This window comes from Lampris incognitus, chromosome 20 (genome assembly GCF_029633865.1).
Source record: "Lampris incognitus isolate fLamInc1 chromosome 20, fLamInc1.hap2, whole genome shotgun sequence".
NCBI lineage: Eukaryota > Metazoa > Chordata > Actinopteri > Lampriformes > Lampridae > Lampris > Lampris incognitus.
Window position 1 is genome coordinate 13,737,878 of NC_079230.1, and position 24,839 is coordinate 13,762,716.

Below are 24,839 nucleotides of genomic sequence, written 5' to 3' on the forward strand. Positions count from 1 at the left end.
AATACCAAGATGGCGTTGTGGTGGCCTCAGAGATTTTCTGTCATCATCCTTCCAGAGTTGATTATACATCAGTGGACATGACTCTGAGCAGGCGTGGATGTACTATGGCTGATTATCACTGGTGGACACATATTGGTGCACGGTGGAGCTGCAGCTTGTGATTAATAAGCAATAACATGTTAAACATCTACTTTTCCCTCTGCCACAATTGTTTTTCTTTCTCTTTTTTCAGTCGGAGGAGGTCTGGACACCTGCCTGGTCAGTACATGTGACGGGGTGGTCCGTCTACCGTGGAAGGAGGTGGTCTATCCAAAATTCATTCATGACCCTTCTGATGAGCTGGGCCTGATGTCCCGCAGCCACGATGGCCGTCCACTCAGTGAGGGGGGAAGCAGCCCAAGAGGTTGGGGGGAATCGTCCTCCGGAGAACCGGACTCCTGGTCCTGGGATGAAGAGGAGGAGGAGGACCTATTTCCAGATGGGGGGGATTCCCGGCCTGCCCTTCCTCGACGGCGGCGCAGTGAAGATGGACTGGGGCGAACTGCAAGGTGTCCCCCCCAGATGGATGGCGATTATGTGGAGCTCATGGAGCCCAGGGGGGGGCCTGATGGGGGGGCCGACCCCAGGCAAAGGTATCTGGAGATGCACGGGATCTGTAAGACAAAGACATTGCCCCTGTGTCGGAGGAGTAAGGCCATCAAACTCAGGAAAGGGAAAGCATGGGGCTATGGGAGGCTAGATGGGTCTGGGAGCTTCCGAGCTGTCCTAGGCAGCAAAAGAGATGCAGTGACCCCCAGGGGAGATGTACCACCCTCCCGGCCAACACCAAGGGTCATTGATGCAGGCAAAGAAAGGCGGATGTACTCATCCTGTCTCCATGATTCCGATGAAGGAGATAAAACAAGTAGGGGCCCTGAGGGCCTGGATATCCAGGGGCTTTATTTTGAGGGTCCATCCAAGGAGAGGAGGCCTGGGGTGGGCAAGGAGAGGGAGGGCAATGGCCTCTCACAGCCATGCAGGGACAGCAGCGGAAGTAAAGACTCTTGGAGCAGTGATGGTTTGGTCATGAACAGTGCCCATGACTTAACAAATCATAAAGCAGAGCACGTTATAGAGGGCCATTCAGATCAAGGATCTCACTCAGACTCTGTTTTCGAGGACACGGATAAACCACTGAGTGGAGACAGCGATGCCACTACTCCCACCTCAGACGTACCGGAGTCTGGGCTGAAAAATGGGATGCCATTCGTTGGCATTCCAGGAAGGGGAGCGAACTCAAACGGCACATTGGACACTGAATCCAAATCAAAGAAATCTCAGTGCAGCGGTAAAGGTGAGACAGGTGACTTGACAAAACTCTCCGGACTCAGCGCTGGTTCGTCTGACCCAAAGCTAAGCCCAGCAGGAGAAAGAGATGAAGGAAAGACAGACGGAAGAGTTTGTCCCAGAGGGAAGGAGGTCAAAACAGCTGGATTCAGAGCACCCAGGTGCGGTGAATTTCTCAAACTCTACCATGACCCCACTTTTTTTTTGTTTTTCTCACCCTGATATGAAACGGCAGAATGAATATTACACCTACATGAAAACGACCTGTGTTGCACAAGGCACTGATGACATTAACTTCCCCCTGTAAAGGTCAGAAGAAGATGTAGTAGTAAATTCAACTTATAAACATGCAGTGTAGAGGGGAAAAGTGCCCTGAAAACACATAGAAATATTGCAAAACACTGTAGAACCTTATTCTTGTGAACAAAACGGTCTGTTTAACAGGTATTCAGAGCAAATACAGGTGAGATAGAAAAACGTATTCACTTTAAAGTCAAGGCTCCACAAAGCAGTACTTTCAGAATATTTCCTGTGGTCCCAATTTACACCATTAAACATTTTAACTTTCCTAAACCCAACTTCGTTTCCTGGGTGCTGTGGATTACCGAAGCTCTGGTAAATCATGCCTTAATTTCTCAACCTTGTGTCGCAGGAGGAAGAGGAAGGGAAAAGGGGCCAAAGGCAGGGCCAGATCTGGCGCCCGTGGCAACCAGAAGGCTTCAAAACCACAGGGAAAAGTTATACAGCCAAGTCCCACCTGCTCCTCAACAGTCAAGCTGTCACAAATCATGAAGGACAACCACTCAGAAAAAGCAGCTCAGACAACGCTACCTGATGAGGAGCATGCTTCATCTACTGAGGGAAAGGAGGATGCCCAACCCACTAAGAGCAACACAGGTTTGACGTTGATTCAAGGTTAATAGACCTCCAAATCGTTTTCGCCATTCCAGGGCTCTGGATCCATTTATCTTTTGCCTAGGGCAAATATGAATAGGGGATCCTGTTGGTCTGTTATTCAGACTTTAAGATATATATTTAGCAATATAAGAAGAAATTACATATGACGACGCTATAACATATTTTAACATCAGAGCATTTTTAAGATTTTTGCTTTGCTGACAACCATGGAGCATTTGTCGCATCACCGGGCTAAGCTAGCAGCTTCTTTTACGCAGCTTCAAAACTGATCAAAATCCGCTTCGGTCAATCTAGAAATGTATAAAAGGTCAATCCGCGTAAGTGAAGAGTCATTTAGTATCAGAGCCGATTAGCAGTAGACTAATTATATTATTGGACCATTATTTATTAGTGGACCATTATTTTACAACCCTTTGAATTTTTTACATTGAACTGAAACGGGGTTGAATCTGGAATCCCTCATTTGGGCGTGAAATTTTTGTCACACTTTAGAGATCTACTGAGTGGCCCAGTCGGACATTGTTTTGTGATCTTTTGGTAGCACGCTTGCACATTGCGGAACAGTAATTTACACACAAGGAAGCTATTGCTAGTACGATCTTAACTTTGGAAAGTCTGACTGTGACTTGCTCATAGAGAGGCCATGCTATTGATTTCATTAGCTCCATTGCTCTTGTGAGTCGATTAGTGCTTCACAGTTCGTAAGAGTGACACCATAAGACACCATTTGACTTGTAGAACAAAATCAATAGGTGACTTAATCTTGTGCAAAACACAGATCTTATTCCAGGAGATTTAGTTTTTGCAAATGGGAAAATATAATGGAGATTTTGCTGTGTGAATGATGTGTCATCTCGTGTGTAATTTTGTCCTACAAGGTGACGTCGTGTCTGGGCCACTCTACTCCTCCATGGAGACTTTGAAATATGTTGTGATGTTACCGCTTTGTGGTGTGTATTAAACACTCAGTAGCAGTATTTTCCTCCCATTTTTTTTGTGTCCCCCCCCCCCCCCCAAGTGTATCCAGCCAATTACCCCACTCTTCTCTGAGCTGTCCCGGTCACTGCTCCACCCCCTCTGCCGATCCAAGGAGGGCTGCGGACTACCACATGCCTCTTCCAATACATGTGGAGTCACCAGCTGCTTCTTTTCACCTGACAGAGAGGAGTTTCACCAGGGGAACGTAGCACGTGGGAGGATCACACTATTCCCCCCAAGTTCCCCCTCCCCCCTGAACAGGCGCCCCGACTGACCAGAGGAGGCACTAGTGCAGCGACCAGGACACATACCCACATCGGGCTTCCCACCCACAGACACGGGCAATTGTGTCTGTAGGGATGCCCAACCAAGCCGGAAGTAACACGGGGATTCGAGTCGGCGATCCCCGTGTTGGTAGGCAATGGAATAGACCACTACGCTACCTGGACGCCCCTATTCCTCCAAATCTCTGATGGTTTTTATTTTCGCAGCCATGTGTTCTGATTCTTTTCTGAAAATGTTTTGTCCTCATATCAAACTTTTCATCTCTCCACAGAAACCGCACCAGAATCTCTCGCTGACTGTACTAGCCAACCAGATAGACCCTCATTAAACCACTCTGCAGAAGAGACTGGGTCCCAGACGTTTGCTGACCAGTCAAATGGTGTTTCATGCAAAGAGCCTCCACTTCTTAAGGAATTGGATACAGATCTTCTCCAATCAGGGAAGCTCAAACTGACAGGTAAGTGTCCTGCATTTGTTTATTTGACCCTGGAATAAGATAGGATAAGATAAGATATCGCAACAACACATAACACAACTCAACATACAGGAGGGTGAGTTTTAGTGATCCAGAATTGTAAAATTAGCTCATTTCAGCAGAAAATAGGATGTAAATGAAAATACATGAAAGAGAGGAACATGCAGATTTAAAACATGTACTGTATGTAACCATAAAGGGAGAGTCATGCCTCACAGTAAAATCATCTGGCAGTTCATACATAACTTGGATCACACATTGAAAAGTCGAACTAAATAATCAGAGTTAGCAACAAGTCGCCAAGGTGTTGATCTCTGCAGACATGACTGTCCTTAAGAAAGGCACATCGTGGGTGTCCGGGTAGCGTGGCAGTCTAGTCCGTTGCCTACCAACATGGGGATCACCGGTTCGATCCCCCCGGCTTGGTCGAGTGTCCCTACAGACACAACTGGCCGTGGCTGCGGGCAGAAAGCCGGATGTGGGTATCTGTCCTGGTCACTGCACTAGCGCCTCCTCTGGTTGGTCGGGGTGCCTGTTCGGGGAGAACGGGGACAGGGGAATAGCGTGATCCTCCCACACGCTACGTCCCCCTGGTGAAACTCCTCACTGTCAGGTGAAAAGAAGCGGCTGGCGACTCCACATGCATCGGAGGAGACATGTGGTAGTCTGCAGCCCTCCCCGGATCGGCAGAGTGGGTGGAGCAGCGACTTGGACGGCTCGGATGAGTGGGGTAATTGGCCAAGTATAACTGGGGGGGAAAGGGGGAAAACAATTTAGGGGGGAAAAAAGAAAGAGAAAGGCACGTTAGTGTAAAACAGAATGACTCATTCTCGCCAGTGGACAGTCTGGTATAGATGTAGATTTCCAATGACCATGGTCACTACCTTTGCCAGGAGGAGGATGAAGAAGTTGCAAAAAAAAGGTCATGTCCAGCATGAAAACACCATGTCAAATCACCCCAAAAAGAAGTAGTAGACACTCTTTTCCCTCCATTGTTTTACATTTGAAAACATCAGTTTCCTGTGCCTCTGGTCTCTCAGCAATATTGTTTTTCATCTTTCTTTACCAGCCATCCATCACTAATCGAGTTCCCTCTCACTCTCTCCTCCTGTTTTTCACTTGGCTCCACACCCATTTCTCCTCTCCTCTTCCTGCCCTTTTTACCTGGTCGCTGTCTCAACGACAGGGACGGTGGACCGGCTGGGGCGTGCGCTGGTTTTGACGGAGACTCATCTTTCTGAAGAAGGGTACAGCGAGGACGACTTGACCCGGGTCCTGGCCTGCTACCACAGAATCACGCGGTAAAAACATTCCCGTTCTGTTCAGAAAAGCAGGCCACATTCCTGCTATCCAAATCAGGAAATGAGCTCAGGGGGGAAGCGTTGCAACAGTTCTGCAGCGCGGGTTATTTTTACAGATATTACAAAATCGGTGCTTGGCGTACATATTTGTGTCTGTGCCGTGTGAATCTGGGTCGAGCTGTATCGGCAGATACTTGTTTTTCTTTTCGGGGACTGTTTGGGTTGTTCCTTCAGGGCGAGCTTCCTGCCAGCGTCAAGAAAATATGCATTTTTCTAGGCTAATAAAAGGTCAGGGCCCATATATTTACCAGATCTTGCACTATGCGCTGACTTCCATAATACACCATCCAGCTTTTCCCCCTCCTCTGGTCATAGAGACAGACACAAGTCCTGGCTTAAGCCCTCGAATTTGTACCGTGTGTGTTCCCTCTTGTTTTCCACCTGTATCAGTTTCTTTTGTTGCTTACTGCAGCTATTGGAGTCAAGCCTGTTTCAGTGAAAGTGTTTTATGATGAGATATGACTTGACTTGCTTCTGTAAGTCTGTGCCGGGGGGGTTTGCAGCTCGGAATAGAGATGTCTCTGAAATTTCAGAAAACCGTAGCAAAACATCTGAAGGCTGGCGTAGTGTGTTTGACAACATACCTGGCACTGTCTGGTTGCGGTTAACATCATCCGTCATCTCCTTTCAAACAAGTTCAAACACTTATGAACAATTAAAAGAAGAATTCTGTTTCTAAAGGTTATAGGCCTGTTTTGACAAGAAATCCTTATATCAAGTTAACATTCAGTATCCCTAAAACACAGGTGACCTGCTCTGAAAATCTGTCATTTTGCTGGTGAATGACTACATGCATTTGCCTCCCTTGAAAACAGAAGTTCTTCTTTAAGTCAGTGCTATAAATCACTCTGTATAGAGACGGATGTCACCTTCACACAGAGGACATCTCCCCTAGAAAGGAAGGAAGTCTTCCTTTGCATTTACTAAAAGAGATCCAGGTCTGTCTGTCTATCTAACCACTCTCCCTCTCTGTCTCTTGCTCTCTCCATCTCCCTCTCTCTCTCTCTCGTGTCTATTGCTCTCTCTCGCTTTCTCTCTCTCCATCTCTCCTGCACTCCATCTATCTCTCTCTCCCTGTCTATCTCACTCCCTCTATCTACCTCTCTCTCTCTTTCCATCTCTCCCTCACACTCTCTTTCCTTCTGTATATCTCTCTCTCTCTATCTCTGGTCTCTCTGTCTGTTTGTCTCTCCTTCACTCTTTCTCTCTCACTCTCCATCTATCAATCTCTCTCCCTCTGTCTATCAATCTCTCTCACTCTCCGTCTATCAATCTCTCTCCCTCTGTCTATCAATCTCTCTCACTCTCCGTCTATCAATCTCTCACTGTCTATCTCTCTCTCTCTCCCTCCCTCACTGTCTCTCTCTTACTCTCTCTCTGCCCCCCCCGTCTATCTTGCTCTTGCTCTCTCTCTGTCTGTCTGTCTCTCACTCTGTCTATCTCTGTCTGTCTGTCTGTCTGTCTCCCCCTGTCTATCTCCTTCCTTCCCTCTTTGCTATTCAGCCCTCCAGCCAAGGAGAAAGGCCTGACTGTGTTGATGGACAGCAGACAGACTCCGCCCTCCGCTGTCTGTCTGTCTGCTCTTAAACTCTTCCAGGTGAGATGGAAAAACAAAAAAATCATTTTTAGCTGACGGCATGCTAAAGGTTTGTGTGTGTGTGTGTGTGTGTGTGTGTGTGTGCGTGCACGTGCGTGCATTGCTTTGCAGATGTGAGGAGGTAGCTCTCAACCTCTTGTGTTTTTGACCTATCAAGACCAGAAGTGATGTTTTAGTTTTTGATTTACGTGTGTGTGTGTGTGTTGCAGGTGTTGGTCCCCGGTGGTCTGGGTTCTGTTCTGATTCTGGTGGAGGAGCAGCAGGAGTCTCCTTCGTACAGCCCGGAGGGAGTGGAGGTGACCTCATGTAGCAGACTCGATATGATTCGACTCGTCATTATACCTCCTGTCATCGGCGCGTGCTGTGGCTGCCCCGTTTCCATGGCGAGCCGCTGCCCCTTGTGGCCTCGCTGTGCTTATCTCATGATATTACCCTTTTTTGGACTACCACCGACATAATTTCTCTCGTTTGACTTTGTATTAGTTTTAGTTCGCCGGCTTGGACGCGAAACTGATGAAAATAGAAAGTGTGCCTCGGAGAGAGACAGCGTCTCCAGAGGCTTCAGACGAATCACCTCGCGAGACGCAAGCAAACAAAATCCGGATAACAAATCCGTCTGCTCTCTGGAGAGCTTGGCCAGACCAAAAAGGTTTCCCTGAAAATGCTCTGCCTGTTATTTAACACAGGTTAGTGGCTGGCCTCGTGGGTCTGAGAACACCGAAAACATTACATCTGATGTCGCGTCTTGATGAAGTCGGTGCCCGCAATTTCATGCTCTTTACGTTGAAATAGCCCGCTACTTGGCGGATCAAGAGTCGGCAAATGACTCTCGTCTCCCGGTAATGCGGCTCCTAGCCTTGCACTGATTGGCGCGCAGCTTATTGAACCCCGAATCCCTTCCCCGGTGCAGCGGGCCGCTCAGCGAAGGGAGACTCCATTCGGGCGACACATTAATTAAGTCTGTGCTTTGGTCGTATTAAAAGCGAGAGCTCATTACTGGTGAACTTCACAAGTAATTGTGGGTATGTTAAAGGAAATTAAGTAAATAATTCAGTAACGTATCCAGCAGGTGGCTTCTTTAGTCAGGTGAGGTGAAGCCTATTTTTTCTATCAAAGCTAGTGTTTTGGTTTTGATGGCAACTGATGACGAGATATTTTTGCTTAACTGATGCCAAACACACACACACACACATATACATATATATGTATTGATGTGTGTATGTATGTGTGTGTGTGTGTGTGTGTGCACATCCGAACCTGTGATATAACACCCCCCCCCCGTTCCCCCCAATTGTATCTGGCCAATTACCCAACTCTTCCGAGCCGTCCCGGTTGCTGCTCCACCCCCTCTGCTGATCCGGGGAGGGCCGCAGACTACCACATGCCTCCTCTGATACATGTGGAGTCGCCAGCCGCTTCTTTTCCATTCTTTCATCTCGTGCCCTTTTCTCGTCCCGACTCATGGTTTGTTTCTTCCTGTGCAGGTGCACACGGTGCGGGGAACAGGGGTCCTGCAGCAGTACATAGACAAGCAACAGCTGCCCAGAGAGATGGACGGAGACTTCGACCACTCCCACGCAGACTGGCTGGCTTTCAGACTGGTGAGCTGAGCTAGTGTGTGTGTGTGTGTGTGTGTGTGTGTGTGTGTGTGTGTAGGAGTTCCTGATTTTTTTTAAATAATTTTGGCTCCACGTCCATATCTATTTTGGTGCCACTGGATTTGCTGATGTGCTAAAAACATTATCCATGGTTACATGGGAAATATTTAAATATTTCAAACCAAATTCTACTGAAAGCTTAGTATTATGAATGAGCTTTGACATGTTAGTAATGTGATGTGTGTGTTATACTTTTTTTATATTTGTCACTGACTAATATCGTATTTCTTTTCATACCTTTATACGTAGCCGAGCTCAGCGGTCTTGTCCTCATTAATATTCATGAGCTGAACTATGAGTGACACGTACAAGGGTTGGTGGTAAGGGTGGGCGGGGATTCATAGTTTGATGATTTGATGTGATTGGCTGTATTTAAAATCAGTGTGTCTATGCCATCATGAGCATCAGAAAAAAAGATCGACTGAGAGAAGCTGAACTAGGGGGCGCTCTTTAACATAGTGAAAAATAGAAAAACGGAATCGACTGCGTAATTGCAGTCCACTGACGTCCGGTTTCTACTGCAGCGGTCAAACCAGTTTCCTGTTTGTTGGCGTGTGCTATTGACAACAGCATATTGTTCGCGATGCCTGCAAGGTTTCCCATGGATACATGTCGGCGACATGCACAGAACGGTCGACCCTCCACCTCCCAGCAAACGGGTGAAAAGTTTCAAGTTGTACATATCAAGTTACGTCCACAATTCCGTCCGTCCGCTCATCTTGATAATTGTGGACGTAACTTGATATGTACAACTTAAACTTTTCACCTGTCTGCTGGGAGGTGCAGGTGAAAGTTTGTCGACCATTCTGTGCATGTCGCTGACAGGTATCCATGGTAAATCTTGCAGGCATCGCGAAAAATATGCCATTGTCAATAGCATACGCCGACAAACAGGAAACTGGTATGACAGCTGCAGTAGAAACTAGAAGTCAGTGGACTACAGTTATGCTCAGAGGGAACTCTTCCTTATACACTTGATTTTCTCTCAGTAGAAAGAGACATGATGACAGTTGAAGTAATAAGTGATTTTTGAAAGTAAGAGCGTTTCAATTTCCATCCGACTTGAATAATATCAAACACCAAATTTGCACCACCTGCAGACCAGGTTAGGTTTTAGTCATTTTTAGCTTTGTGTATATATATATATTTTTAGTGCTATGTAGTATGTATGTAGGTGGGTATGTATGTAGGTGGGTAGGTAGGTAAGTATAGAATGCAGCCGGTCTGATTTATTTCAGCCGTCGGTTCGAGCATTTGCCTGGCCGGTAGCTTCCCATACTGAAGGAAATTTCATGGTTGCACAAGAAAAGGTCAGCCCCTGGTCTAAGGGAAGACTCATCCGTAGGCTCATGAGGAAGAGGAGGTGGAGCATAAATAAAGAGAGAAGAGTCATGAAGATGGGTTTGGACACCCGTGGCTGCTTTCCCAGACAGTTTATACAGAGGTTGTTATTAGTTTGTCCAAACAAAAGAAACTGTCTACACTTTCCTTCATGTCTCTCATAGACTTTTTTTCGAGGGAAAAGTAAAAATGATTTCAAACAACTGTAGCCCTGTTGTGACCTTTGTATTGGATTACAGTCTGGATATTTGGACTCACTTTGAAACATAGAATTAAATCTTGGGAACATTTTTTAGGTTAACCTCATGTTTTAATGAAAAAACAACAGTCTTTAACACACGGTAAACTCTGAAACACTAATCACACTGACGCTTTTGTCCTTTTTGTCGCTGCAGAGCCTGGAGAGTCTGACGGAGCGCTGCGAGAGCGCCCTCTCCTTGCTAGGAGAAGCACTGCAGTCTATGGATGCTGAGCCGATGCCGGATATGATCAAGGTACGACGGGACTGGGGCTTCGTTTGTAAATCAGGATGTCCTGGGACACAGAGAGGGTGCCACTCCGGTGGGTCGGGGGGAGAGAAAAGGTCTTAGAAGGCATCCAGTAATCCGCAATGCCTGCAGCACACTGGACCACATGCTGGCTGTTCAAACTAGACACAACTGTCATCACCAGCAAAGCATTCATATTTACAGTTATTAATCAGAGTATTCACAATAATCACTCTAGATGAGTAGGTGGGGCGGGGGTATAGAAACAACTGTTGCATCTCTCTCCCTCTCCCTCATTGACTGTCCCCTCACTTCTCTGTTTCCCTTGTGTCTGTGGATTTCTAAGATGGGGGGGGGGGCTGAAATTATGATGAGAGTTGTACTTCCTATCACAATAAGCAAGCAGGCTAAGAAACCGAAGTTACGTGTTCTGTCTGTCCGTCGTTCTCCTCCGCTCGACAGCACCATTATTAAGTTAGGTTATCTCTCGCTCTCTTTTTAAAAAAAAAAATCAGATTTGAAATGCTTCCAGAATAGGCAAACAAGCGATTTACGAATAACTTCAATGGGGAATAAAAGAACAGAAGGTCAGATGACATTATATATTGCACAAAATTTATCTGCAAATTTTGATAGTGATAAAGGAAGTGCCGGATCAAATGGGTACCGTTCCCAATTTGGAAGGTCCCGGATCCTGTTCTGGCAGGATCCGGCGCAAATTAAGCCCTGGATGGGACCAATTAGCCTGGGTATCGGCTTGCCAAGTACCAGTTTATCATCCGCAAACATTCTCTCAGCAGTCTGATGTGCTGAATATGCTGACTGTGTGTTGTCCTTTTTCAGACCACTTTTGTACATATGTGTATGTCTGAAAGGATAAAACGTGAATAACTGTTGGATTCCACTTCAGGCGGTTCCTCTGAGCATCGACAAACACAGACAACTAATGACGAGTGTTTTGGTTGACCAACGGTTGACCGAGCTACAGCAAAGGGGCGGGGCCTGGCTTGCAGGATTGACCAATAGCGCATCTGGATTGGCTCAAAAGTCCCCAGACTGCAGGTACAATAAATCTAATTTTCCTATTGTTTGATGGTAATCTGTCCAGAATGTTCTTTTTACATGCAAAAAATAAATAATGTCACCAGGCTACTTTTATTGCACAAATACCAATCAAAGGAATTCTTAGTTGTAAGCTGACCCTAAAAATCCTCATAAGGGACCATTAATCATGATGTATCATCATAGCGGTACATTTATCACTCACACATATATCAGTTTCAATCAATAATCAGTTTTCATGTTGAGTGATTGCTTTGGATGCCTGAATGTCTGTCTGCTGAGCAGGACTATTGTGACAGGAAATTATAGATATTATCTGAAAAATGTTATTATCTGTATGATGATATAGAATTATAATGATAACAGCATATTTAATAACTTTCTTACTCAAGAGTTTTGGTTTCTTCTCAATGTGCAGGCATAGCATTCACTGTGCTTGGTTGATGTAAAACTTATCTGATCATATAGATAAGGCCTTGAAAGACATACAGTCACTCACAATCACTCGCGCACACACACACACACACACTAGAGGTCTGCAAGCTCGTCTGGTCCTGACAGGTTCTGACACACTGAATCGATTCGGGCCGGGCTCGGAGCAATTTCTTTCTATATAGATCGGGCTCGGGTCAGCCCATATACTTGCAGAGCACACATAAGCCACTGTATGAAATATTGTTAATTTAATCATATTATGAATATACGCATGTCAGTATGCATTACATGTGACAGTTGACCATGCTGTGTGTGTGTGTATCAGAGAGAATGTGCATCACAGTGTGTGTCAAAAGAGAGCTTAAAGTGATGTTGGTGTCAGTCTCGGGTCGGTCTGGGGCTGAAAAATTGCAGATTTTGTTGGGCTGGGGCCGGGCTAGGGCTGGAGTTTATGGCCCGTACAGGGCTCTAACATATACACACACACACACAAATGAGAAACACCGGGTGAAAGCAGGCTGTTCCCAGGGGACAAGAAATAAAGAAATAAAGGAGTCTATGAGTTACAGCCTGTAGCTCTGTCTGTCCCCTCTCCACTTAACGCCTCTGCAGACTTTGAAGCATTACGTCGTTCTACTTTACTCGGGGAATTTTGTTTTGTCAATATCTATCAGAGATTAAACTCTCGATCTTGAAGACAAAGTTCGTACTCCCCCACCCCGCCCGCCAGAGATGCAAACCAGCTGTAGAACTAAACAGGAATGTAAATCTGACATTGACCGGGGGCCAATATGGATGCCATCGTTTGTTCATTCGTCCTTCGCTGCAGTTTATAGATGCTCCGTGCCCCCTAAAGTTATTTAGCAGCTGACATTTAAAGCCACTATCATGAGATTTACATGCACACTAATGCCCTTTTTTCATACTTTCTGTTGCTCTATTTACAACTATAGCTAATACATGAATATGCGAGTCATATTCACTTTGTACTTGCTCATTTATATGATAGCTGTGGGGGATTTGCAGGGAAAAAAAATGAAGTGTTTTACTTCTTCACCTTAAAAGCAAAATGCAGAACAATAAGGCAGGTGTGGCTTGGTGAAGAAGACATTGTGTCTTACATGTAGATATAGCGGACCAAGCTGAAGAACATCTTTAACAACACATACTACAACATCAATAGCCAAAACTCGGGTTCAACCATGTTTTTTGAAAAACTTCAAACCTAAATGTCTGTGTGAAGGTATTTTTCTACAATTTGTTTACTTCTTCTTTTTTTCATTTTTTCCCCAATTTATTTATTTATTTTTCCGCAACACAATGGTGCAGTGGTTAGTGAAGTCACCTCACAGCAAGAAGGTCTTGGGTTCGAGCCCCGGGGTAGTCTAACCTTGGGGGGTCGTCCCAGGTCATCCTCTGTGTGGAGTTTGCATGTTCTCCCCGTGTCTGTGTGGGTTTCCTCCGGGGGGCTCCGGTTTCCCCCCACAGTCCAAAGACATGCAGGTCAGGTGACTCGGCTGTACTAAATTGTCCCTAGGTGTGTGTGTGTGGGCCCTGTGATGGACTGGCGGCCTGTCCAGGGTGTCTCCCCGCCTGCCGCCCACTGACTGCTGGGACAGGCTCCAGCATCCCCCGACCTTGAGTAAGGATAAGCGGTTTGGATAATGGATGGATGGATGTTTATTTTTTGCACCTTAGTGGCAAATTTTCCCACTCCCACCATCCTCTTCTTGTGAGCAGCCAGAAATAAACATCAGGAATGCACCGATGAGACTGTTCAGGAAAAAAAAGAACTTTTTTGAACTAGATTATCATGCATTTATGAGTGTTAAGAAATTCTTTACAGATACAAGTGTCAGACACAGAGAGTTTTAAATTTTGCATACTTCCATCATAGAAGCCGCATTGTGCAAAAGGCGAACTCATTGGCTCATAGCTGTTGATTCTGAAGTGGCTGTCTGTGTCTGCACATTACTTGCAGCCTTTTCACCTTGTGTCCTTTGTCCATTCAGGGCCGCCTTAGCTGCGACCTCTAAACTCTACGACAGCGTGGATGACGCCCTCCATCGACTTGTGCGGGTGTCCAACCAAAGAGGTCGTGACCTGGAGGCACTTGGACGACTGGCGGGGTTGGTGGACAAACTGGAAAAGGTAATACGGAAGAAGTCGAGGGTGACAATAAGGATTAATAAACTATTTCTGTGAGGGGGCAAAAGAGAGGACAAAAGAACAGCAGTTTTCCCAGCTCATGACTCTAAAGGCCACCTCATCAACCTGAGTGAATGCACTGGAATTTTCTTTGCAGCAAAGTAACGTTAGAAACTTAAATACAGGGCGTCCGGGTAGCGTAGCAGTCTATTCTGTTGCCTACCAACATAGGGGTCGCCTGTTCAAATACCCGTGTTACCTTCGGCTTGGTCGGGCATCCCTACAGACACAATTGGCCGTGTCTGCGGGGGGGGGGGGCCGAATGTGGGTATGTGTCCTGGTTGCTGCACCAGCGCCTCCTCTGGTCGGTTGGGGCGCCTGTTCGGGGGGCGGGGGGACTGGGGGGAATAGTGTGATCCTCCCACGCTCCCACTGTCAGGTGAAAAGAAGTGGCTGGCGACTCCACATGTATCGGAGGAGGCATGTGGTAGTCTGCAGCCCTCCCCGGATCGGCAGAGGGGGTGGAGCAGCGACCGGGACAGGTCGAAAGAGTGGGATAATTGGCCGGATACAACTGGGAAAAATCCAAAAAAAAAGAAAAGAAAAGAAACTATCCAGTTGTATTGTGCTTTGCACATGGACAACGACACCTTGCATAAAGTACAGTGTGTGTGTGTATATATACACCCACTGGCCACTTTATTAGGTACACCTTGCTAGTACCGGGTTGGACCCTCTTTTGCCTTCAGAACAGCCTTAATCCTTCGTGGCATAGATTCAACAAGGTACTGGAAACATTCCTCAGAGAGTTTGGTCCATACTGACATGATAGCATCACGCAGTTGCTGCAGATTTGTCGGCTGCACATCCATGATGCGAATCTCCCGGTCCACCACATCCCAAAGGTGCTCTATTGGATTGAGATCTGGTGACTGTGGAGGCCATTTGAGTACAGTGAACTCATTGTCATGTTCAAGAAACCAGTCTGAGATGATTCGAGCTTTATGACATGGCGCATTATCCTGCTGGAAGTAGCCATCAGAAGATGGGAACACTGTGGTCTTAAAGGGATGGACATGGTCAGCAACAATACTCAGGTAGGCTGTGGCGTTGACACGATGCTCAATTGGTACTAAGGGGCCCAAAGTGTGCCAAGAAAATATCCCCCACACCATTACACCACCACCACCAGCCTGAACTGTTGATACAAGGCAGGATGGATCCATGCTTTCATGTTGTTGACACCAAATTCTGACCCTACCATCCGAATGTCGCAGCAGAAATTGAGACTCATCAGACCAGGCAACGTTTTTCCAATCTTCTATTGTCCAATTTTGGTGAGCCTGTGCGAATTGTAGCCTCAGTTTCCTGTTCTTAGCTGACAGGAGTGGCACCCGGTGTGGTCTTCTGCTGCTGTAGCCCATCTACCTCAAGGTTCGACGTGTTGTGCGTTCAGAGATGCTCTTCTGCATACCTCGGTTGTAATGAGTGGTTATTTGAGTTACTGTTGCCTTTATATCAGCTCGAACCAGTCTGGCCATTCTCCTCTGACCTCTGGCATCAACAAGGCATTTTCGCCCACAGAACTGCCGCTCACTGGATATTTTCTCTTTTTCGGACCATTCTCTGTAAACCCTAGAGATGGTTGTGCGTGAAAATCCCAGTAGATCAGCAGTTTCTGAAATACTCAGACCAGCCCGTCTGGCACCAACAACCATGCCACGTTCAAAGTCACTTAAATCACCTTTCTTTCCCATTCTGATGCTCGGTTTGAACTGCAGCAGATCGTCTTGACCATGTCTACATGCCTGAATGCATTGAGTTGTTGCCATGTGATTGGCTGATTAGAAATTTGCGTTAACAAGCAGTTGGACAGGTGTGCCTAATAAAGGGGCTGGTGAGTGTGTATATATATATATATACACTATATACACACACACACAAATATATATATATATATATCGCCTCATGTTTCTACAGATGGAAAAGAAGATAGTCAGTGTCCCTTGTTGCATTGTCCCTCTGCACTGTATTTGCTGAGGAGAATAAGATGTATGATATCAGATGTATGTATCAGTAACAGGACGCATTCTACCTCTATTCATTGCCCTGTTCTTATCTTCCTCCTCCCCTCTTCTTCTTTTATACTCTATCCTTCATTGGACCTTCACTCCCTCTCTCTCTCTTCCTCTCTTCCGTCTCCAGTGTGATAAGGAGATTGAGCAGGTTCAAGCTCAGCTGGAAGACTATAAGGATCCCCCTCTCTCGCTCAGCAGACTCTCGCTCAAACAGCAGAAGTTCAAGACTTTCAGGGAGACGGCAAATGTGGGTTTGTGTGTGTGTGTGTGTGTGTTAAGTCATCTAAGTATGTATTTGTGATTAAGTAACTGCATGTGTGTAGGCTTACTAAATATGCTATAATCTTAGTCGATTTGTGAATGTGTGTGTGCATACATGCATGTGTGTGTAGGTGTGTGCATGCATGGGTAAATATATGAGGCATTAATTGCAAAGCCCTTTGAGTGGCTGGTGCAAGCTAGAAAAGCATTATTTTAAATGCAATCCATTTACCACTCTACCACATTCTGTGCACGGCGGTGGCACAGCTGCTAACACAAAAGCACTGCCAACTTTGTTTAATTTCTAATGGACCTCTGGGATGTGGAGTGGTCAAGCACCAATGCAATTACCAGTATCACCACAGGTGCATGAAAATTAAACAGAAATGCCAGTCTTCTAGTTGTAGCTTCAGATTCCTCTCTGATGGGAAATAAAAGGGAATTTGTTGATAACAGAAGTCTAATGTCTCACAAGTAAACACATATCCATGTCTGCTAGTCATTAAAATGCACCCAGGATGGTGTACTGTGACATTAGGGTCTCATTTTACGTCCTATACACTGAAATGTGCTGTACGAATGCTGAGAGGATTTGATCCCAGATCAGCGGGGGGACACGGATTTCAACAGACTTCTTTTTCATGCTTTTCTATTCTGCAAGCAAAGTGCATCCACCCCAAACTCCACATTACACACTCTATTGAATCTTTTTGGAGGTACGGCCTTACATTTGTTGAATCATGTCCCTGCAGGAGCTCCACAGCGAGACTCTCTCAGTGCTCAGTGACCTTGAGGGCTGGTGTGAGCTGGACTGGGGAGGTCTGGGCGAGATCCAGATCAGGCTTCCCCCAGTCAGAGAGAGACTCAGAGACATGGGCCACTGTCTGTCCGACTGCTGGACCACCCTGGACAACACACAGAGACTACTGTCCACACTGACTGAGGTAATAGGCACGCAGGAATGCAATTTATATGCACTGCCATGCTCAACGGAAAGCATTCATACACACATGCATGACTGGAACTGCAGTGTGATACATATCCAAATGCAAACGAGTTCTTGTTTACACATACTATGCTGATACACATACACACGTGCTAAGTTCTAAAACCACACTAAGGTAAAACCATTTCTACAGCAAACGGCAAGAAAAACATCTTTCCTTTTCTCTTTTTCTTTTTCCTTCTCTCATTTGCAGGCCACCCAGTGGTGCGATGCTGTTTCTTCTACCTCCTCTTCCTCGTCCTCTTCCTCTCCTCTGGCCTCTCTTCCTCCCATCCCTCCATCGCGTTTCCAGGATGCGCGTTCCCTCGCAATGGAGCTGGGCGGTGGGGCACTGCTGGACCTCTGGACCCAGACGGTGGAGCGTTACCAGCGGACGGTGGCGCAGGTGAAGCCCCGGATCCTTCAGGGCGAGCGAGGCCCGAGCTACGGCCAGGGCAAGGCCAAGACCCCGTCGGCCAGCAGCCTGTGGGACCTGATGGGGCCCGAGGGGGAAGGCGACTGGGGTGTGGGGGCCGGGGGAGGGGAGGGAGGGCTCCAGTCCTGGGGGTCCCTGGCCTCACTGTTCAGGCCGCAGAACTGCTCCACGCTGAAGATCGGAGAGGAGAAGGGGAACAAGAAGGAAGGAGTTGCGGGAGGAGGAGTGGGCTCAGCCGCAGGAGGGAAATTCCTGCAGAACCTGCTGAATCCTGCAAAGAAGACTGTGAGTTAATGTTTCTTATGAATTTATATATATATATTATATACCCTTTTTAACCTGTTGACCATATCATCCTGTGCTCGAACTATATTTGTCGGGGGTGTCTGGGTAGCATAGCAGTCTATTCTGTTGCCTACCAATGTGGGAATCGCCGGTTTGAATCCCCATGTCACCTCCAGCTTGGTCAAGCGTCCCTACAGACACAATTGGCTGTGTCTGCGGTTGGGAAACCGGATGTGAATGTGTCCTGGTCACTGCACTAGCGCCTCCTCTGGTCAGTTGGGGCACCTGTTCGAGGGGGAGGGGGGAACTGGGGGGAATAGCGTGATCCTCCCACGCGCTACGTGCCCGTGGTGAAACTCCTCACTGTCAGGTGAAAAGAGGCGGCTGGCGACTCCACGTGTATCGGAGGAGGCATGCGGTAGTCTGCAGCCCTCCCTGGATCGGCAAAAGGGGTGGCACAGTGACCAGGATGGCTCAGAAGAGTGGGGTAATTGGCCAAGTACAATTGGAGAGGAAAAAGGGGGCACTTTGTGGAAAGTACATGGTTTATGCTTACAACTGTCCAGTTTTTTTACTCCATATTTTTCACATTCTCACCGTTTACCTGACCCCCCCAGCCCACAGAGGCCCCACTACCTCCCAAGCCCCCCAGGAAGCGGCACCCGAGCTTCGACCTACAGGCCCTCCTGGCCCCCCGCCGGGGCACGGGCGCCTCCAAGTCTGCAGACCCCTCGTTGGGAGCGGCCAGCCGCAACTCACCCCTGTCCTGGTTGGGTCGGCGGGCGTTAGCCGACCCGGTGGTCACGGCTGGCGTCGCTGCAGCCGTCCCCGGGTGGGGGAGCGGAGGAGCCGAAGGAAGAGGAGGAGGAGTGTTGATCCGGGGTGTGGAGGTCAGCAGCAAGGAGGTGGTGGACCACACGGGATCTCCGCGGCAGCATGTGCTGCTGAGCCGGGCAGACAGAGAGATGGGCGGGGAGAGGACATGCTCTACGGCACAGAGGTATGTATTATATATGTATTATATATATATATGTGTGTGTGTGTGTGTGGCTTTGTTTTTGGTTGTGCATGTCTGTTCTTCTCTCTCTCTCTCTCTCTAGTTTGTTTGCATATATTTACTCACATGTCACTTTAAGCCACTTCATATCTGTCCACCGCACCTTTACTGCATTTTTGCTGCTGTTTTTGAACCTCGTAAGTTGTATTTTGTCATTAACCGTCTTGAATTTTGTACCTTACACTGCTTATATTTTGCACTTATATTGTTTAGACGCTGTACTTTTTATTGCTGATATTTTATATTCCTTATCTCTTTTATGTGTGCACCATTTTGAGGTTGACACACCTGTAAATTTTGTGTGCTTGGCACAGTGACAGTAAGGTTCTTCTGGATTCTTGTTTCAGTTCTAGCGCTTTCGATTTCAACCCCGCCCGTTTGTTTGTGTGTTTCTGCGTGGCTCGGGCCGAGTCCCGGGGAGCCACCGGTAATATGAATTAGATGAAGAGCTGGGTGAGCTGAGATGAAAGCAGCTGCTGGCTGGTGTATGATGTCACTCTATCCCGGAATCATTTTAATAATCAACACGGAACGTCGGATAATTCCCCCATTGCTGACCCTTTGATCTGTCTTTCTTTTTCTATCCCCTTCTTCTTTTCCCCCCCATCACATGCCATTTCTTGCTTTCTTTCTTGCCTTTTACCCATTAATTTTCTTGCTCTCTTTCTCCTCCATTCACTGACTCGCCCTCCCCTAACCCTACCCCCCCCCATCCCTCAGTAAGCTGTACCTGCTCTGGTGTCGTATGCTGAGTTCGGAGCGGCAGTATGTGGCCATCCTGAAGGGGGTGGAGGAGACCTACCTACCCTTACTGGACCTCCCAGACACCCCGGTCTCCATCAAGGGGAAGGCGGACATCCTCTTCCCCAACTGGGCGAGCCTGAGCAGCTTCCACTCGCAGTACCTCCTCCCCGCCATGGAGGGCGCGCTTCTGCAGAGCCTTCTGCAGCAGGACTGCTTCAGCAAATATGTGAGTTGGAGAAAAAAAGCGGTGGTGGTCAAGGGTGAAACAGCCAACTGTTAGTGACATTATCACCAACCTGTCCCCCAAACACTGTTGGATTATTTTGATCTGATTTGCTTTTCCCACACCAAAACTGCTCGACTAAGGTTTTGGTAGAAGTGCTGACAGAATGTGACGGTTCAGAAGGAGTTTTACAAGTATTTTTGCATCATCATAAGTTTACATTAGTTCATACTTAGCTTGTCTGTCTCTATTGGGTGGACACAAATTGATAGAGGGGGGCACCCGAGTAGCGTGGCGGTCTATTCCGTTGCCTACCAACACAGGGATTGTCGGATCGAATCCCCATGTTACCTCTGGCTTGGTCGGGCGTCCCTACAGACACAATTGGCCGTGTCTGCGGGTGGGAAGCCGGATTTGGGTGTCCTGATCGCTGCACTAGCACCTCCTGTGGTCGATCGGGGCGCCTGCTCGGGGGGAACTGGGTGGGAATAGCATGATCCTCCCACATGCTACATCCCCCTGGTGAAACTCCTCACTGTCAGGTGAAAAGAAGTGGCCGGCGACTCCACATGTATCGGAGGAGGCATGTGGTAGTCTGCAGCCCCCCCGGATCGGCAGAGGAGGTGAAGCAGCGACTGGGACGGCTCAGAAGAGTGGGATAATTGGCCAGATACAATTGGGGAGAAAAGGGCAGGGGGTTGATAGAGGGTCTCAAAAGTTAAAATGAGATGTGAAAAGCACAACAAAGAAAAAGAAATCGCAAAAAAACAAACCTGTTTTTGTTTATCCTCTTTGCTTAGACAAATAAGCCCTCGCTTTTGTTTCCTCTCTGGTCCCGCCCCTCCTTCATTCCTATTGGCTGGTTGAACTAAAAGTGACACTGATGAGCTGTTTGCTTCAGCGAAATTTGAACCGGTTTCATTTTGGAGAGAGCCGGTGGATCACGGCACTAAGCTCGAAGAAGAGGTCAGGTCCCCGCCGTGGTGGGTCGAGAGCGCTGAACGCACAACCTTTCCATAGAAAACAACATTAAAACACAGGACGGCCTCCATGGGCACACTGCCTCAGTCTGCAAATGCAAATTCACCCCATCCTTACTTGTTGTTTAATCAGAAACCGTATCATTTGCATCTTTGGGACTTCGTGTCCTTGTTATTATGACCGGTAGAGTGTTACACTCTACTGCTATATAAGTTTAATTTATTATTATTATTATTATTTATCTGCATGTCAGACTGCTCATAGATACAGATCAAGAGTACATGGAAAAAAAAAAGCTCACGCTTTAGCCGGTACCTTAGCCAAATGAGCTACGGACTATCTCCATCACTGTGACTTGTTGGTTGATCAGATCTGAAATTTTTGTTATTGATTGTATTGATTAGGTATTGTGTAACAACTTTTTCTCTTCCTTCTAAATTCAACTCGCCATAATTACTCCTTTTTCTTCTTTTCCCTTCACTCCTCAATCTCTCTCACACACTTATTGTCCACACACACAGCGGGAGCAGTTTCTCCAGTACTCCCACTACATCAGGACTAAACCAGAACTGGACTCTCCCCTGGTGACACAGGCCGCAGACTACTTCAAGGTAAGACATAGCGTGCACCTCACGTGTGACCAACACCTCGCTCCGTCACCTTGTCAACTAATCACCGACTGAGACAATGGCAGCAGCTATAGAACAGACTGTGAAGAGCTTATGTGTTATTGTCTACACCCCCTATATGTGTGTGTGTGTATATATATATATATATATATATATATATATATATATATATATATATATATATATATATATATATACAGGTTATTGCTAGGGCTGCTGTGAAACATCAATTTTGAGGACTGTGTTGTAAAAAGTAACAAACGCCCCCCCCCCCCCCGAAAAAAAAAAACAAAAAAAAGGAAGTCAAGATTTCAACTTGACATCACTTGCGGACCACAACAAAATCTCATATTGAAAATACACTGCAGGCCGTCGCTCAAGAAGTCGTGAACTTGTTTGAAACACAAGAACGGATAGTGGGTGGCCCTTTGGTGTACGATCGGTAAAACCCCATAAACTGCAATGCAACACAATCATAATTACTTACAAAAGTCTTTTTTTAAACACACCACAAGCCAATGCCAATTAAAGTTGCTTTATTCTACACAGTGGTGGCAATTAAAATAAAAAATGAGCTGTTTACAGTAAAGCCAATTACGTGTTCACTGTATACTAGAAAAGCTAATTAAAGAGGGATTATATGCAAACTAATTAGAGCTGGAAAAGATACAATTAACTGAGATAATACATCGGCAGCATCGCTGGATCATAAGATTAAGAAGGGAACGTTGCCAAGAGATCACAGTGTCGGAGATCTCTGAAGTTCTGCGTCTGTGACGTCTAGGGGGGGCATTACTGACAAACGGCCACAGGGAGGCGTTGTGGGCCGATGTCACACCCCCGGAGCGCCTGGGAAACCCAAATGATTATGGTTATTGTGATGAAGATGGCAGCCAGGCTATAGATGATAACGATTATTGCGCTTAGTGGTGCCGGGGACAATGATTATAACGGTGACGGCAACAACGGCCCATCCTGGCTACAGTCGCAGCCACGGTCCTCCTGGTGGTGGGAGAACCCAGAACAGTCAGGCTATTCCAAATTGGGGTGGGTGGGAGGGCAACAAACTTGATTGTTTAAATGGTTCGGAAACGTCATGACCAGTTATCCCAAGAGTCGTCAATCCGCAGCTCGCTCCTGCTGGCCTTCCAGTAGAGCCGTGGTCACCAGCCCTGCTCCTTCCTGGAGAACCACCGTCCTGCCGGTTTGCACCTCCACCCTAATTTACCTCATCTGATTCAGTTAATCAAGGTCATGGTAAGCGGGCAATTAGTAGAATCAGGTGTGTTAAACTAGCGTTGGAGGGAAAACCAGCAGGATGTTGGCTCTCCAGGAGCAGGGTTGGTGTAGAAGTAACTTCCATCGATGTGATGTGGGCAACAATATGGGCGACATTTTCAGAAAAAAAAACATTAATTACTATACTTTTGATATACACTGTTCTCTATACCTCATCATTTCAATAATATTTGATGTATATAATGAATTCATGTGATAAAACTGTAGTTTGCAAATAAAAAGGTGGGTGAACCGAGTTTGGGTGTGTTTCCCCTCCACCTATTGGCCCCAGTTCGATAAGATCTCCCTGTGCCTCACTTCTTATTTATTTATTTTTTTATGCAAAACATAAATAAGATGACATGATGTGAGGAGCCGAGGTGTAGAAGGAGGGAGTGGTGGGTGGTGGTAATACTAAATATATACATGCTCTCACCACAGGGGGTGATAAGGGTTTTAAAACTAATGATGCGGAGCTGATCCCAACATCTCGATGCATCTAGGGACTATTGGGAAAAGCAATGAGCCGAACCTGGTGCCTGGAATATCAATAATTGCAAATGTCAAATCCAGTATTGAGATTATGCATCTTCTCCCTGTCAAGACAGCGATACCAGGTAACATCCTTTGAAAAAAAAAAAAAAAGAAAGTGTCTCGGCATGTTCTCGTTTTCTAAACCTCTCCTCTTCCCCGGGTCACCTGTCTTGTCCTCCACACAGACGAAGCTGCCGCTGGCGTCTCCTCTCTCCCCTCTGTCATTCCCCCACTGCCTCCAGGCCCCCACGCAGAGACTGGAGCAGTACTGCGAAGCCCTGGAGGAGCTGGGGGGGCTCAATCCCGCCTCCGACTCCGCCCTCTCCATCCTGCGACATGCCCAGCGCCACGGCGATGACCTCAGGGCCAGCGACCTCATCGTCGGCTGTCCGGTGAGAATGCTCGTCCTTAGAGCGAATGGCTGCGGCGGCCGCCATGACTCGAGGCCCGCTTTCTTTTTATGGTAGTAACAATGTTTGTGCTGGTGGGGTGAGACAGGCGAACGAGGAGCGATGGCTCAATGCCACGCACCGTCGAATGTAACACAAGTAATCCGGTCACTTACTGTCAGTCATTACATCTCCATCGCAGAAGAAAGAGGGATGAAGTGAATGAAAAGAGGAAAAAATAAAAGGGAAAAAAGGGGGGGGCCTCAGTGTACAGTGATTTTTATATGGGTGGACCCCAGAAAGAAAGGCGTCTGCATTGATGCCGGCTGAGGTTGTGTCTTGGCGTTGGAAAGATGCCGTGAGTCCTCGTGTCCCGGTCTGCTACGCTGACACACTGGTGTCGGTCGGAGATGTTTTAACAGGTCCTCCCTACCTGTTAAAAATACCCACTTGCACTCGATTCCCAGCCTCCATTTAGCCCCACGGGCGCCACGATGGCGGCTTGGCCCACCCGGCATCCCAAACCACAGGGTGGTAAAACAGTTCCCCTGCTGGTGGAGTTTATAAGTGTATCAGATCTACTATAAAATAATAACTGACGCTCTCTCTCTCTCTCTCTCTCTCTCTCTCTCTCTCTCTCTCTCTCTCTCACACTCACACACACACTCTCTCTCTCACTCTCGTTCTCTCTCGCTGTCTCTTGCTCTCTCTCGCTCTCACTATAACTCTCGCTCTCTCCCTCTGTCTCTCTCTCACTATAACTCTCTTGCTGTTTCTTGTTCTCTCTCTTACTATAACGCTCTGTCTCTTGCTCTCTCTCTCACTATAACTCTCTCTTGCTCTCTCTCTCACTACAACTCTTGCTCTCTGTCTCTCTGTCGCTCTCC

At 47.0% G+C, this 24,839-nt stretch overlaps 1 protein-coding gene across 1 annotated transcript in view; it reads left to right on the forward strand.

The window, feature by feature from the left end:
- arhgef40 (Rho guanine nucleotide exchange factor (GEF) 40) overlaps nucleotides 1–24,839 on the forward strand; it is a 60,645-nt gene that overhangs the window by 23,244 nt on the left and 12,562 nt on the right. Inside the window, exons 5-21 of the mRNA XM_056300083.1 lie at nucleotides 233–1,487; nucleotides 1,979–2,223; nucleotides 3,779–3,964; nucleotides 5,169–5,283; nucleotides 6,847–6,940; nucleotides 7,150–7,236; nucleotides 8,425–8,541; nucleotides 10,335–10,433; nucleotides 11,338–11,489; nucleotides 13,937–14,075; nucleotides 16,278–16,397; nucleotides 17,164–17,355; nucleotides 17,611–18,117; nucleotides 18,735–19,117; nucleotides 19,895–20,144; nucleotides 21,644–21,733; nucleotides 23,749–23,955. Coding sequence (XP_056156058.1) covers nucleotides 233–1,487; nucleotides 1,979–2,223; nucleotides 3,779–3,964; nucleotides 5,169–5,283; nucleotides 6,847–6,940; nucleotides 7,150–7,236; nucleotides 8,425–8,541; nucleotides 10,335–10,433; nucleotides 11,338–11,489; nucleotides 13,937–14,075; nucleotides 16,278–16,397; nucleotides 17,164–17,355; nucleotides 17,611–18,117; nucleotides 18,735–19,117; nucleotides 19,895–20,144; nucleotides 21,644–21,733; nucleotides 23,749–23,955 — 4,238 coding nt within the window. The remainder of the gene's footprint in view (nucleotides 1–232; nucleotides 1,488–1,978; nucleotides 2,224–3,778; nucleotides 3,965–5,168; nucleotides 5,284–6,846; nucleotides 6,941–7,149; nucleotides 7,237–8,424; nucleotides 8,542–10,334; nucleotides 10,434–11,337; nucleotides 11,490–13,936; nucleotides 14,076–16,277; nucleotides 16,398–17,163; nucleotides 17,356–17,610; nucleotides 18,118–18,734; nucleotides 19,118–19,894; nucleotides 20,145–21,643; nucleotides 21,734–23,748; nucleotides 23,956–24,839) is intronic.